We start from the raw sequence: 15,085 nt of genomic DNA, 5'->3' as shown, positions 1-15,085 counted from the left end.
TTAATGGTGGAGGGTATCATCGTTGCTGCTTTTGCTTTTCATAGTATTAGTATACTTATCCACAGGTGATATTTTAAATTTTTCCCCAAACTCATTAGTAGTAAAACTGTCATTGAGGTTTATTCAGATAATTGAGAGATTTTTAGAGAAAAGGCCTAAGTTTAATTAATCTTCCAAATTAATTCACATGAAGATTCTCTTGATCTCAGCTAATGAAACCCTTAGCCTGTACATTTCATAATATTCTGCAATAATTTTAAATATTATCTTCCCATCTGATATATGAGAAAGTTGCTGGTAAAGGTGCATCTGTCACTAGTCCTTTGCTGTCTACAGTGCCTGAAGAAAGCTGTAGACCATTGACTACAGGTTTTAAAGTAGTCTCAAAACCATACAGAAACATTGATTTACAATTTAAATGGTTATTTTGCTTCATTTCTTTCCTAACTGCTTGCCAAGTAGGGGTCAGAGTCAATTAGGTGAACCAACAAAATATCAGCACTAAACAATTTCTGCTGATTTCCCTGGGCTTCTCAGTATGACCCTCAGCTGCTCATCTCCAAATGCTCATGATAGCAGAACACAAAGTGATTATAAAATATCTGCATTTCCAAATCGGATTCTTTGGATCTGTTCTAACATTTATTTTTGTTAATCTTGTGCAGAATCAATCTCCAATATTTTGCCATGATTTGGCACATATCTGAACCTCCAATCGGGCATCCAACCTAGCAAAACACTCATCAGTGATACACCATTTTCAGACCGTTCTTAACCTAGTATCAGTCCAAACCACTACGGCTTGCTTCGTAGCTTTTCCAGATGTATTCTTGCCACAAACTGATAAGAGAGTTCAGGCGTCATTTAGATCCTTTCCACAAAAAATAGGCATAGAATTTCTGCCTTTCTTCCAGAAGTTCTGGAAGTGTTTTTTTCTTTCTTATATGGAATGCCTGTCTGGATCTCAAACTTGTCATGATACCACCTGTCTACTCTTGGAATCAATTTTCGTTCAATAATCATAACTTAAACAATCCTTATTCTTTTACTGAAACTGTCTCAGCCAAATTCCAGATTCTTTACTAATACCTGGAGTGATCATTTTAAACACTTAAAAATTATTAATTGGACTCAAAACCCCCTTTAGATTACAAAAATTATGATCTAAATTTTTAATCCACAACATTTCATTCCTTCTTATTTTTTTCCTAGTTTCTTCACTACTACAGTACAAGAGGATCATGATTTGAAACTGTTCCTTGCTATTGGACATTTCTTTTGCAGTTGGAAGTTTGGGATATTTTCACATAATCATATACCTCTGAAAGCATCTTTCAGAAATAAATATACACATTTTATATATAAACTTTAAAATCAGTTTTCTTACTATCGTCCCTATCCTTGTTACACCTAAAGGATCAGCTGTAGCTCCATATTCTCTTATCTCAAATATTACTGTGTCTTTCATTATTTACTTTTGACCATCCCATACTGGCATTGGCTGTGGTCAAAATGTAAGGAAGCACTAGGTGCTTAAAAAAACCCCAGATTCTTAAGCTAACCTTTTTCTAAAAAAAACCCAAAAAACCCAAAAAAAACAAAAACAAAAGAACCCCCCCCCAAAACCAAAACAAAACACAAACAGCCAAATTTGGCAGCCATATTTAGAAGACTGAAATACTTAGGACCGAATTTAAGAGAAAAATATTTCTGGGGAATCACAGTTGAGACCTAATAGTCTGTATTTCCAGGGGCAAATCTATCTACACAACATTACAAAAATTACATCTGAAAAACACTTCTGATACTAGCACCTGCTATCCTAGGTTTAGTTGAGAGCATATTAGTTTCTCCAGTTGTGGTGGCACTCCTTTTTATGGGTTCTTAACTTTCTGCACAGTTTAATGTTTTCAGAAGAAGCACTTGTGAACTGTAATGGTCCCAGAGCTGCCATTACAGCTGTCAGAGGCACAAGCACTGTTAGACACTCTACACAAGTATTTATAGAATAGAACTAAAAAGACTGTAAAATTGTCATTATAGTCTATGTGGTAAATAAGAAACTTCCTGAAAATTAAAGTCTCTCTACTACTGCGGAGTTGCTTCATTCATAAAACTAAAATATTTTCCTTTTTTAGTTTAATATTCTAATAACTGTCCTGCTAGCCTCTCCAAATACTGAAAGGGAACAGTGGGGAAGTTGGGAAAGATGCTGTGCTGCAGAGCATCGTACATAATCTGCCTTCTGGCTTCAGGGATATGGATTGTTTTATTGCTGCTTGTTGTGATCAAAATGATAATCTAATATTCCAGGCTTAAGAAATTACGCTGTCTTCATGGAAACACAATGTAACAATTTCAGCTAGATCCATTCACAGATGAGAGGATATTAGTTCCACATCACATTTACATTTTCATGTATGACTATGAGATTTATACAGAGGCATAATGACAGAAAATTCAACATGAGAAAAATCAAATATTATTATCATTGGCAAGAAATGGTAAATGCGAGCTAGCAGCAGAATTGAAAACACCTTCCCAAGATCTCCTATAAGGGAATACTTTTTGCCAAGAAAAATGTCACAGGCCGGAATACAGTTCAAAACTTTAGTTTAACTATTGTAACAAAAACATTTATTTTAGTTTATTCTGCTTTATCATAGGAGACAAGAAATACACATTTGGATATTTTATCCTTCTGCTGTGCCAGTTAATAAAACAGAAGGGTTTAGTATGATATTTGTGTTGTAAATCCATGTCCAGAAATATCTGAAACTACCCAATAAAATAACCATCTAAAAATGTTTGAATAAGCAGCTTTTGGAACAGGACTACACCTCTTTGTTCAAAACTAGCTTCAGAAATCTTTCAATTGCTAAGCAGCACAAGCCAAAGCCTGTCCTTTAGTGCAACCACAGCAAGCCACAGACAGTGGACATTTGCTGTAAAGAGTAGGTATAGGAAGGCAAAATATGACACTGTAAGAACTGATTTTAAATTACCTTTATTTTTACTCCAAATCCTATACTTAACATATGATAACCTCAGGGAGGCATAGTCTTTCTGATCTTTCACAGTGCCTCATACAACTGTGATTTAGTCTTAAGAACTATCACAAATTAGTGTGTAATAGCATGTAACAAGCATATTAATACATACTATTGTAACATGTAATAAGCTTGCTATTACATATTATTTTAACATGTAATAATAATAATGATATAAATGGAGTTATAGACATGGTCATGATGATGGGATTAAAATTAAGAAATGCTGAGGGGAGTTTTTACAATCATAACTTGGCCAATGTTTTCTCATTTTCAACAAGAAGAGACAATACATCTCTATATATTAAAAAAAAAATAATCATTGACTTCAAAATAGTATGGTTTTTAAAAGCTAGTTTCAAAAGTATAGGTCTCTCATGCATTCAGAAAGTTAATTTTGATCAGCCCCTTGATCAAGGCAGAGGCATATCTGCCTGAGTTTTAGCATTTTTGACTGTATAAGGACCATGCTGTATAGTAAATGCAGTGTTGATCCCCTACTATATTGTGAAGTGAAACATATAGCTCAAATAAATGAGCAATTAAAATGTTGTACACTTTTAAACAGCTGTTTAATGGTTTTGAGTTTAATTCAAAAAATATTTTCTCTCTTTTTAACAGTCTGTATCCCGTAACTTGGACAAGTCAAAGTATTTTTCCAGTCTATAACAGCAAATATGATGACGTATTTAGAGAACATTCTTTCTGGGTATCTGGTCCCAGTGCATACTGCAACATAAGCATCAAGGTCACCTATTTAATGGCACAGTAAACAAGGTAGGTAACAGATCAACCATCCTTATTAAAATATTGCTATGGTAGACAATAATTTTTATTTTATAGTCTAGCAAAAATTAAATATTATAAGGTAAAACTCAGTCAAGCTACTTCTAAACTAGCTTTTTAAAAAGGATAGCTATTTTGAAAATCTTAACATTTTTAGACAATTCATTTCAGTTTATTACTATGCTCTACAAATCGCTTATATAGTGCAAAATATAATTCAGTTGAAAAATATAATTAGGTGATTAACATCATGTCTTTTAATTTTTATATCATGGAAATAAGAAGAACATGCTTTAATTTAAGTGACTCAGCAGTTATAGTATAGCTCATGCACTTGGCATTACCATACTAATTGGTCTAAAAGTCTTTTTCATTATCCAATATAGACATACACATTAGTATTAGAAGAAAGCCAGTAGCTGTGAGAACAGGTCAGATCAATGCCTCTAGATCTATAGGACTCCAAAAGGGGTCAAATAATCAGTGAGTAGACAAAATTAAAATCAATAAAGCCGAAAGACCCCAGTGGAGAGGAATTAATTTGACTCCCTTCATAACTTTCATTTGCTAGTTCAAAAAGCATTTCAGGTCAATTATATTAATAGAAAATGGTTGAGTGAAAAGATGTTAATGATGATCCAAAGCCAATTAGCACAGCTATTTTCACTCCATCTTCTACAAAGAGAAAGGCAGAACATAGACACAGAATCAGACTCTTTTTTTCATCAGTGATGGAAATTGGCAGAGGACAAAAGGATGTGTGCAACAGCTTAGCAGCTTTTAGTGACAAGGCAATGCTCTATGATGAAAACCAAAAATAAACACAGAAATTTGCAATAATTTATTAAGTAAGATTTAAAAGGGAAATCTGAAGTAAAACTGGAACGATATGGTCATTGCCAAATATTAGTTGTTAGTTCTTTTATAGAAGCCTATTCTACTTCATTCCTCTTGCATTTTTCACATCAGCAAAGGTTTCTGTAGATCTCTGTCTCTCAAGCACACAGGGGCACACAGATGGTAAAACTCATAGAAAGTTGGAATATGTTTTAATAAGAAACAAATATGAAATTACCTAACTAAAGAATATAGGATCCAGTATATTGGAACCTACAAAAATTAATCCAAGCCTTTTAAATTGATAGTTCTTCACAGGTAGATCACAATTCAAACTTCTAGACAGTGTCAAGAAGTAGTTTGGCTTTGAGAAGTAATCACTCTCATATGCTACCAAAGCTATTCTAAGTTCAGTTTCTTCTGATGGTTTACTGTGTAAGAAGCTGTTTTTATATGCTCCAAACCCATAGTTGCTCAAATCTGGATACTTAGACACAAGAAATACAGTTTGGAAACACAGCCATTCATAGCCATGAAAAATCCCTACCTGTGCGTATTCAGATTCAGGCGTGCAATTGAATTGCTTCAGATAAACCAACTCCTGATGCATGTTTTAATGAGGCTTATTGCACATGTTGAATCTGTTCACCTTGCCTACAAGTCTGACTGTTACAAGGGTTATACGTTACCGTGTAATTAAGCAGCAGTCATGAATGATGCTGTCCTCCACAAATACTCCACTCTCTTCATCTGTTTCAATCAGGTGACCGGCATGGTACCAATGTACTTGGGTGGTATTGTCAATGTATGTTGCAGTACACTGAAATGGCAAGCGGTCACCATGAAAAACCACTTGTCTTTGTGATGGGATCAGCTCGAAAAGAGGAAGTTCCAGAGGCCCAGCTGCAGGGAAAACAAAACAAAACAAAACAATAGGAAAAAAAAGGTCACAATGAATTCCTCTCTTATGAATGTGAACTAATTGTATACAATTCTAGCTTCCTAGATCTTCACATCAAATAAAAGATATGCCCACAAACTACCCACTTAAGTCTGATCATGTTGTCGGTTCTAGAGATCCCATTTGTTTAGATGGTGTGAGCCCAGATAATTACAGGATTACTAGAATATCTGCAGAAAATTGGTTTCACAGAATAGTTCACAGAATGGCTGAGGTTGGAAGGGACCTTTTGAGCTGCTCCAGCCCAGCCTCCTTCTCAATGCAGGATGCTTCACTACAGAGGTATACAGAAAAAAAAATCAGTCTTCCAATTAAAAAAAGAAATACAGCTATTAATATAGGAACAGTTAACATTTATAAGACCACTTTACTGTCAGTGGATGAAATTCCCACTGTGCTCCAGAATGAAATTTACTCACTGTAGAGAGCCTAAACTATCTCATGTACCTGGGATTTGGATAATAATAAGGCTAATAACAAAACTTGAACTTCCTCCTGAAGTTCAACTGTCCCTATGATTTTTCACTTCCCTGTTCCTTCTGCCTCTTCCACAAATCATCTTTACTCTCTAGATGTTTACTCAACATTAAATATTTATCTAAATAGCTCTTTTTACTTTTTAATGGTGGAGTACATTTTACTATCTTTTTTTAATGAATTTTCTCTCTCTTGTCTTTACACAAAAAATACCCCAATAATGAGAATATTGCATATTTAAAGCAGAATTTTACAAAAACCAGCTGCCATAATCACATACTCAAATGCCTAAACACAATTAAAAAACAAATAGCATTGTAAATTTGGAAGGCATATGCATTTTTGGCCCTGCTGAAAGTCTGCTAATTTCATAGATTTGACAGTGATTGAAGGCTATATCCTTCAATCCTAAAGTCTCTGTAGAGACTGAATCTCTAGACAGTATTTGTTTTCTTCCATTTTTATTTCTAGATCCTGAAACTACCTTAACACGACTTCTGTAAAATATTGTCTATACATTATGAGATTAATGCCATTTCTTTCAATTGGTAGCAGAACATTGAAAAGGAGCATTTTAGGAAAAGTAATTGAAATAAAGGGTCTGTATCTAAAGAAAGAATATAATCTTCTGTGGGATAATAAGGAATAAAGGAAAACCTCATTTTCTTTTTTCTGATATAGACTTCTCAGGCAGGAGAAGAAAATTACTACTTCTGATACTTTGTTATCATCACACAAAATTCTAATGGTAATGAAAATACTAAAGACTCACATATGTGACTGAACACACTATCATGAACATCTGCACAACAGTTCCTAAAATAAAACCTTTCCACCTACAATGCCAAAACAATTGACTGAGCCCGTGTCGCTTTATAACTTCACTACTGCAATCTCATCTTAGACAAAATGCCTACAGTCTTGCACCTTGGAAATCCTTCTACCTTGATGAGAAAAGAGAATTTTTAAGCTAGATCTTCTTCACCCTCATTTTTCTTCTGTTTTCATTTAAAGGCCTCTCATCATTAATATCTATCCAGCCTACAGGGTTGTCAGTTTAAAGGTCACCCTTCCACATTTGCACCACTAGTAACTATCTCAAACATCTATTTTTCTGACAAGTACTTGAACATTTTTTTTTTCCATTTCACTGCTCACCATTTTATCTTCCTTAAACTTTCTCCTCAACATCCTCCATTGTCCACAATAAATACAGATGAACTTAACCATGCCTAACCAGATTGCAAGCCATAAACACTAGTTCTACAATTGCGAAAATTTGTGGACAACCAATAGTCTTTGTTCCTCTCCTTACTCAGCATCCCACCCTAACACACTTCTTTATGTCATTCAGGCGTTGTCTTTGGAACACTTAAATTGTGAGAAGCTGCATTTATAAATGTAGCTTTGGGCCCTCAATGCTATTGGGGAATTTAAATATTAAATAGTATATTCATCACCTGCTTTGAATAAACAGTGAGAGGGATCACTTCTATTTTACAGAGTAAGAATGCTGGCCAGCATAATACACAGGATTTGTACATGAGTGAATAGGTGATATTGCTGTCCGAGAGAAGCACACAGAGGATTAAGGGGCTAGCTACTATCTACTGAAATGTTGGAAGTATGCTGTGACTATAAAGGGCAAGCTTCAGAAATCCCTCCTTACTTGCATATACATCTTGTAGTTTATCTTTTGATTGCACCTATTATTTGTGGACATGGATGCATTACTAAAAATTCCTTGAAACATACCTAATATTTTTATATAATCTTTGGCTTCTAACTAAACGAAAAGGAAGTAAACTAGATTAACACCTCATTCATAATAGCTGCAGGCTTGGTCTCAGTCATTTAAATTAGCGGTTTTTACTAGAAGATGGAGAGAACATCTCTCTTCAAAAGGTTGCAATCTTTGTGTTGCATTCTGAAGTCAATTATGGAATATAAGGAAAAGCTATGGTGCGGAAATTTAGCCATAAATTAATGGAATGATTATGAAAATGGAGTCCAGAAAAACTAAACATACTGTCACAAGTACAACAGCAATATATACTACTCACAGGAATAAAATATTTCTCACTAATCCAGTAATTTTTAACTGAGGATATTGTCTCTTGTCAAATGTTTTCGGTCATGCAGTGAGTGACCCATTGTGTCATGAGGCTATGAAGTCATAAGAGTGTGAACTATAGTATCAATATTTCTTAAGTCAAGCTAAATAACTTGCCTGGCATATGGATGTAGTGTAACACTATCACTTTGAATTTATCTCTGCCTTTATAGTCAGTCCCTCTCTCCTGTTATCACTTCTGTTGCTCAGCCTTGGGAATCATGAAACTCAGAAATGGAGTGGGAATGAAGTGTTCTATACAGATTTTGTCAATTGATGACCAGAACTAAATGAAATCTTTTTTTACTACAGCATATCAAAAAAGGAGAAAATGATCCTTTGATTGACATCAGTCATATCAACAACCTAGTCATTTTCTTTTTCTTTGCAATTCCTTCTAAGTGCCAACAAAGATGCAAAGGGAATGAAACATACCTTTGGTTTACCATTAGGCTAGGATATCCTTCTGACCAGCTGCACCCTTTGAGAATGTACCTAGTTGGGTTGGCCAAACTGACAAATAATGCTGCAAGCTCATTTTCAAAGTGAAACTAGTAAAATTTCTATGGATTATGACATTTGCGGACCATGGAAGGTACACTTAAGTACTTCTGCAAAACATCTGCTTTTAATCTCTGTGATGTTTACCAAAAAATGATTACCAGAGCTAATCTTCAGTTGTTTTTCAGGGATAATCATGATTTAAATGACTGAGTCTGGTTCTGCAACTATTACTCATGCAAAAAGTTCCAGTTGAATTCAGTGACATAACTCACAGATATAAGGATTAATTGCATCAATAAGAGTTTCAGGATTAGGAAACTCTTTTTTTTAGCCTTTACTATTACTGTACTATAGTAAATTATATAATTTACTAAAATTATAGCCTTTACCCTGAATGGCTATAAAATGATTGTATAGTTCCATCAACATCAGCTGGAAATACTTATTTTAAATCCATAATCCAACAATCCTTCAAATTCAGAATAAAAATAAAAGTATTTACTAATGCTGTACACACTTTTTCAAGCTTGACTTTGCAAATAAACTAAGAAGTAAGAAATTCTGAAAGTATATGGAATGATTTTGGCATTGATTTGACAAGACTTGAAATATAACAGCTCTGGCAAGCATATCCCTACACAATAGAATTTTTCTCTTTGATTATGTGATTACTGAAGATCAAATAAATATATGTCATCTCTGATGCTCATATATATATGTGTGTATATGGCAGATACAATAGCCTCATAAGATTAAAAATAATTTACAGTTTACTATTGTATCTTGGGAGACGAGGGACTAACTTAGGGTATTTATTTAATTTTTACACATGAAAATATTCCAAGATTCTCCTTCCAAGACAATCCACTCTGCTGCCCTCGAGTTTGGAGCCAGCACAACCCTCTGCAAATGAGAGGTGTGACTCTCCTATAGGCATTTAGATCAAGGGCTGCTGGAGTGTTTTACAGTCTTTACCTGTCTTGTCTCTCTAGTCAGCACTAAACCGTGATTGCGGCAGAGCACCCCAGGAATCACTGATTGCAGCATGAATCTAAAGGTCTAACCCGTCATTACAGTAATTACATCTTTTTCTTTATCTTTCACTTCTCAGCACAAAAAGGGTTTTGTTGACTGAAGGCCAGATTCTTTATGTGACCCAATCTTGTATTTCAGATTAGCTCTAGACTAGAATACTGAGGACATATGGAAAAGGAATCAGGTTACACAAATACCACTGAATTAGAATATCACTTAAGTCCTTCTCACAGAAAGTACATCCCTGCACATTTTAATGCACGTAGTGCCCCAAGATGTATATAAAGTTGAAAAAGAAAATAGAAATTATTTTAATAACCATTAGCTAAAATAGAAAAACAGCGAGGTGCACTGAGGCTCTAAGGAAATGTTCCAATGCATATGACCTTAATATCTTTTATAAAACAATTTCTTTTATACACATGCACACACATTAAATACTTTCTGTCTTTTCCTTACAATTCAGTTCTTGAGATTTTTAAAATAGTTCAATTTTCCATCTAATTTTGGCCTTCTTTTTTGTTTACTGTTTTAAAAGATTGAAAGGAGAAGAATGTGAAGGAAATACTGCTGTCACTGGACATACATGGAATACAAACGCTTTTAAAAGACATAACATAAAATGCGTTTCTAACCTGTATTTTAGTTACATTTTAAATACAGTATGATCACATTTAGAATGTATGCATTTCTAATGAATGGACACTACTGTTTTCTGGGTGAATGATCAAAAGCAAATATGTAAGCACAAAAACTGGCCCATGCAATAGATTTGTCTAAACACCACAGAAAGTTGGCTAGTCATTGACCAACATGACCAGCACAAGGTATTGGAGACATGATCAGAGAAAAATGAAGCTACGTCCTACCTCCAGCCATGTTTGTTGCGTTTTCTGTTGCATAACCTATTACCTGGGCAGGACAACTCTCTACAGCTGAATGGCTACTAAGTGCATAATCCTGGTTACTACACTAGTGTATTCCACTGTTCAGTTTACCATAAACACAGTTTTCTGCTATACATTTTCCGGCCCTCATTAACTGACTTTGATATTGGCAGCTTTCACACAGAAATAGGAAAATCCACGGGTTTCTCCAGGTTGCCCACACATCAGTGCAGCATTACAGTGCTCATGTCTCAGGATACGCCATTGAGTCCTGCCTCTTGGTAGAAAATTCAGTTTGCTACACTGCACCCACTTTTTTTGGACAGAAAAAAGCCAGAGGTTGGCATTTTGCTTCTTGTTAATCACTTATTTATTGTATTGCCAATGGGCTTTTTATTTGAACTGAGTGTGCCTACAGAGTGTGGCACATCCTGCTGACAAAAGTGTGAGTTAGAGCTCTAATATTTGTATACAATCTCAGCGGGAAAGAAATGTGCATGGAAGGCACAGGGCGGGGGGCGGGGGGAGGAGCTGGAAGTGAGGGCAAAGTAAAGGAACTGGTCCAATAAAAAGGACAGATGAAAATGAGGAAAAACAAACTGAAAAACATTAGTTAAAAATTAAAATTGCTGATGCAGCAAATTATATCTGTTGATATTTGCTGAATGGAACTGAAGAAAAGAGAGTGATCTGAATTGCTCTGAAGGCCAATTCTGCCAAGAAAAGGAGGTGCCAGTACACCAACGCCAATTTCCATATTGCAAAATTTGCTGACAATAACTAAAGGTTTGGTGTGGAAGGTCACAGACAGTGCCATATGCCAAGGAAGTCAAGAATGAATACAGAACTGGAGCCAAGCTTCAGTTTTAATAAAAGCTTTGCCTGGCTCCAATTTTAACATAATATCAAGAAAATACAGATGCCAACATGTATTAAACACATCAAAATAAGATAAGTCTTTTGGGCTTGGGACAAGAAAGCTTTGTATCATATTCATTTACCACTCACTGCAGGAAAAGTGGAGCTTCTGTTTGTGTAATAGCTTCTTATTTCCACTGACTTCATAATGCTGGCAGGGCAAGGCATATTCCACACCATTTTATCAGTCTCTTTCCCCCTCATACATGCTTTTCAGACAGGAATATAAAGTAGATGTATTTTTTTGCACCATCTCATAATTAAATCACAGGTTTATGTTTATTTTGTAATGCTAAGTGCTACACTGAAATGGCATCTACTAACCAAAGAGCAAGAGTTCAGACATGTATGCTGGTTTACTTGAAGTTACAAATTTTGTATTGCGTTTTACTCCTGCAAACTTCTGTAAAGCTGTCAAAGCTGAGAAAAAGAGACAGAAAGAGTGTATGTCTCACGAGCAGGCATAGCAGTCAGTGGACTGAGGCACTGATAAGAATGTAGATGAGCAGGGAGCTGAAGAGAAGTAGCAATCCTAGGATTTATCCTGAGTTAGAAGTATGGCAAGCCCAGGCTGTCACAGTCCACTGCTACTGGTGCTTCAATTATCTGGGTTAGCTAACCTCAAAAACATACTCCATACCTACAAAACAGAAGATTCAATTCTGTGCAGTTATTCCAAGAGCAGCTACAATCTTAGCTTTAGATGACAGCCTCATGGAGATGCACTTGGATTCCATAACTTTGCAGATTTACTTAATTAAAATAAGTTACACCTGTGTAGAAACCAAGGAAGGCTGAGCTGGAAAAAGTACAATTCAAATCTGGTCACTTTTCACAAATCCAGGTCATACAGGTTTCAGCCAGAATTCAGCAGGGGGATGACAAGTCCAGCCATGACAAAGTTATTTAACTTGTCTTTCTCTACAGGAGTTTCCCACAGATTTATAAGTCTCTGTGAAAATAAATTACCATTTTTGCAGTGGGTCTAGCAACTGATGCATGTTGTGTCCATTACAACCATTTTAAGTGAGGGAGCAGTGGAAAAATACTTTCTTATTTACTGATGATAGCAATGATTTACTTGGTAGGAAAGTAGAGGTAGAGAAATACGGAAGTAGCAGGTTTCACTTAACAGCATTTAATATAAATGCCAAATATCATAACATTAGTTTGTAAAATGGCAACAGCTACTAGCAAAATTTCCACAACAGGAAATTCAAGGTTTCAGTCCAGTTAATAAATTAATCAAAAATATTATCTGCATGCAGGCAAAATAAAGCCCATATCTTGCATTGGCATATCTAGCAGGAATTTAAAACAAAGGGCAGAGTTTCTTCATCACTGATTTCTTTCTTGTCAAATAAAACGGCTGCCACTTTTCAATTTCTTATTTTCAAATTGTCCCAGAAATCTACTTTAGAAGCTGGGGAGCGTTTGATTATTTGCCACATCCCAAAACTTGAAGACCGTGACATATTGACAGCTATGGTATTGGAAGATTCATCAACAGAAATTCCTTCACTGGCAAGAGTCAGAAGCCATTGCTAGAAAGGTAATTTTGATTACTCAAATTATCCTTATGGCAAGCAAGCTGGCAGGCTCACAGCTACACACACTCATTACAGCTTGCAGCTAATAAAAATGGCTGAGCAGTGACAAGGCAAAGCACCTAGCTCTACAAAATACATTGATTAACTTTATCTAACTGGGAAGTACAGTGGTAGAACTCATCTTTCCAAGTCTTAAGCACCACTAGCCACCTTCTTTTTATTTTCATCATTACTACACACTTAGACCATGGAAACATGGCAGCAGGAATGTCCCAAGAGTGGCAGTGATTGCCCCTAATTGGCCAGAGTCCAGCAGGCTGCACGAATACCCATCTGTGCTGCAAGAATGCCAAACAAAAAAGAAATGTAAAAGTCATAGAAGATGCTGAACAAGTGACAGTTATGTTGAAATAAGAACTTGTTCTAGCCATTGTATGAAATTTTTCTGCTCCAAACTCCTCTCAGCCCAGCTGACAGTCAGAAACTGCAGCTCTCAACAGCCATTTTTATACATGTATTAAAGAAAGTGCTGTATGACGAAATGTGCTATAAAAATGTGAAATATCACTATGGTATACTCCACTTAATTAGAACAGAGAATGTTAGGATGGAGGCTTTATAGGGAACTTTCCCATGAGAACAATTAAGATTAATTACAACAAACTGTAATAAGTGCTGTTAACTGGATAATATTAACATAGGTTTGGTAAAGAAGCTTATATAATTTTATCTAAAAACTACCAGTATAAAATTTAACCCTAGTCTTTCAATGTGCATGTTACCATGCTAAGAAAAAACAATCTGTCTTCTGGGATACTCCATGGCCCTTAGTCAAGACTGGCTGTCTTACCGTTGATTTGCTCATGAGCAACTAGCTTTTGGAGATGGCCAGTCAAGTCTCCAAGGGCAGAAGTTTTGAAGATTAAAGAGGCTTCATTTCACTGATATTATCCTCACTACCTCTTCTAAATTTTCCTTTAGTTAGTTTGCATGCTTTTTGGAACAAGCAGGCAAAGACAATGTAGAAAATGAGACACAACTGCACATTAAAAACCTCTGAGGTAGTTTAAGAGTAAGCTATGGTAAGAAAAACAAATCGGGTACATTTCCAGCATCTCAATCAGCGAGATTTCAGGGATGAAAAGTTCTGTTGAACTATATTTTCATGTGTGAGCACAGATGCAAGAAAATACAAAGTAGTAAAGCTTCATTCTTTAAGTTTCTCAAATGATCATTTTAATACTTCTGCTATTTCACATTTATGTTTTAAATATTATTAGTTTTGTGCCCCAAACCTTGCAGCAGTGTTCTAAATTACCACTAAAGAAATTAGATACTAATGTTTAATATTAAATGCAGGGCAACATATTCCTTTTTTCCCCAGTTTGAGACTGATCACAGTAGAATGAGAGATCTAGAATTTGGAGCCAAAAGGTTAAAGTATTGTTGGTTTCATACTACCAAATGGTAGTATGGAAACCAACTTTGATATACAAAATGGCCACTTAACTCTGACAGAAAATTAATCTACCATATCTATCTTTGAAAGATCCAAAATTTACAGTTACATTATTTGATTTATAGGCATTCTGTTGTTATGCATATTTTGTTATTAAAGAAAATCCTGAATTGCTAACATTGTAAAATAGAAATAATTGCAAGAGGATTTAACTACAGCTAATTGTATCACTATCCACATCTTGTAAAACCTAATCCTGTGAAAGGTTACTAATGTGAATATTCCTATTTCAATATAATTAGACCTATTCATATGATTAGGCACTCCCTGCAGAATTGGAGCTGAAGTCTTGATCCCACATATTCTTGAAGACAATGATGCTCTGCATGAATGCAGCAGGCTGTCTGTAGGCTGCCAAGAAACTGCAGGACTGGAATCTAAATCTGGATAATTAATCCATCATTCTTTGTACTTGAGATTTTGAGTTTAGTCAGTTACTACATACTGA

The 15,085-nt window shown here is 35.3% G+C and overlaps 1 protein-coding gene across 1 annotated transcript in view; it reads right to left on the bottom strand.

Moving 5' to 3' along the window:
* LOC115348192 (adhesion G protein-coupled receptor A3-like) overlaps positions 1-15,085 on the bottom strand; it is a 290,759-nt gene that overhangs the window by 153,086 nt on the left and 122,588 nt on the right. The window contains exon 7 of the mRNA XM_030030491.2: positions 5,363-5,576. Within this exon, the coding sequence (XP_029886351.1) occupies positions 5,363-5,576 (214 nt within the window). The remainder of the gene's footprint in view (positions 1-5,362; positions 5,577-15,085) is intronic.

This window comes from Aquila chrysaetos, chromosome 11 (genome assembly GCF_900496995.4).
Source record: "Aquila chrysaetos chrysaetos chromosome 11, bAquChr1.4, whole genome shotgun sequence".
NCBI lineage: Eukaryota > Metazoa > Chordata > Aves > Accipitriformes > Accipitridae > Aquila > Aquila chrysaetos.
The sequence above is the reverse complement of the archived record's forward strand: the minus strand, read 5'-3'. Positions and strand labels throughout refer to the sequence as shown.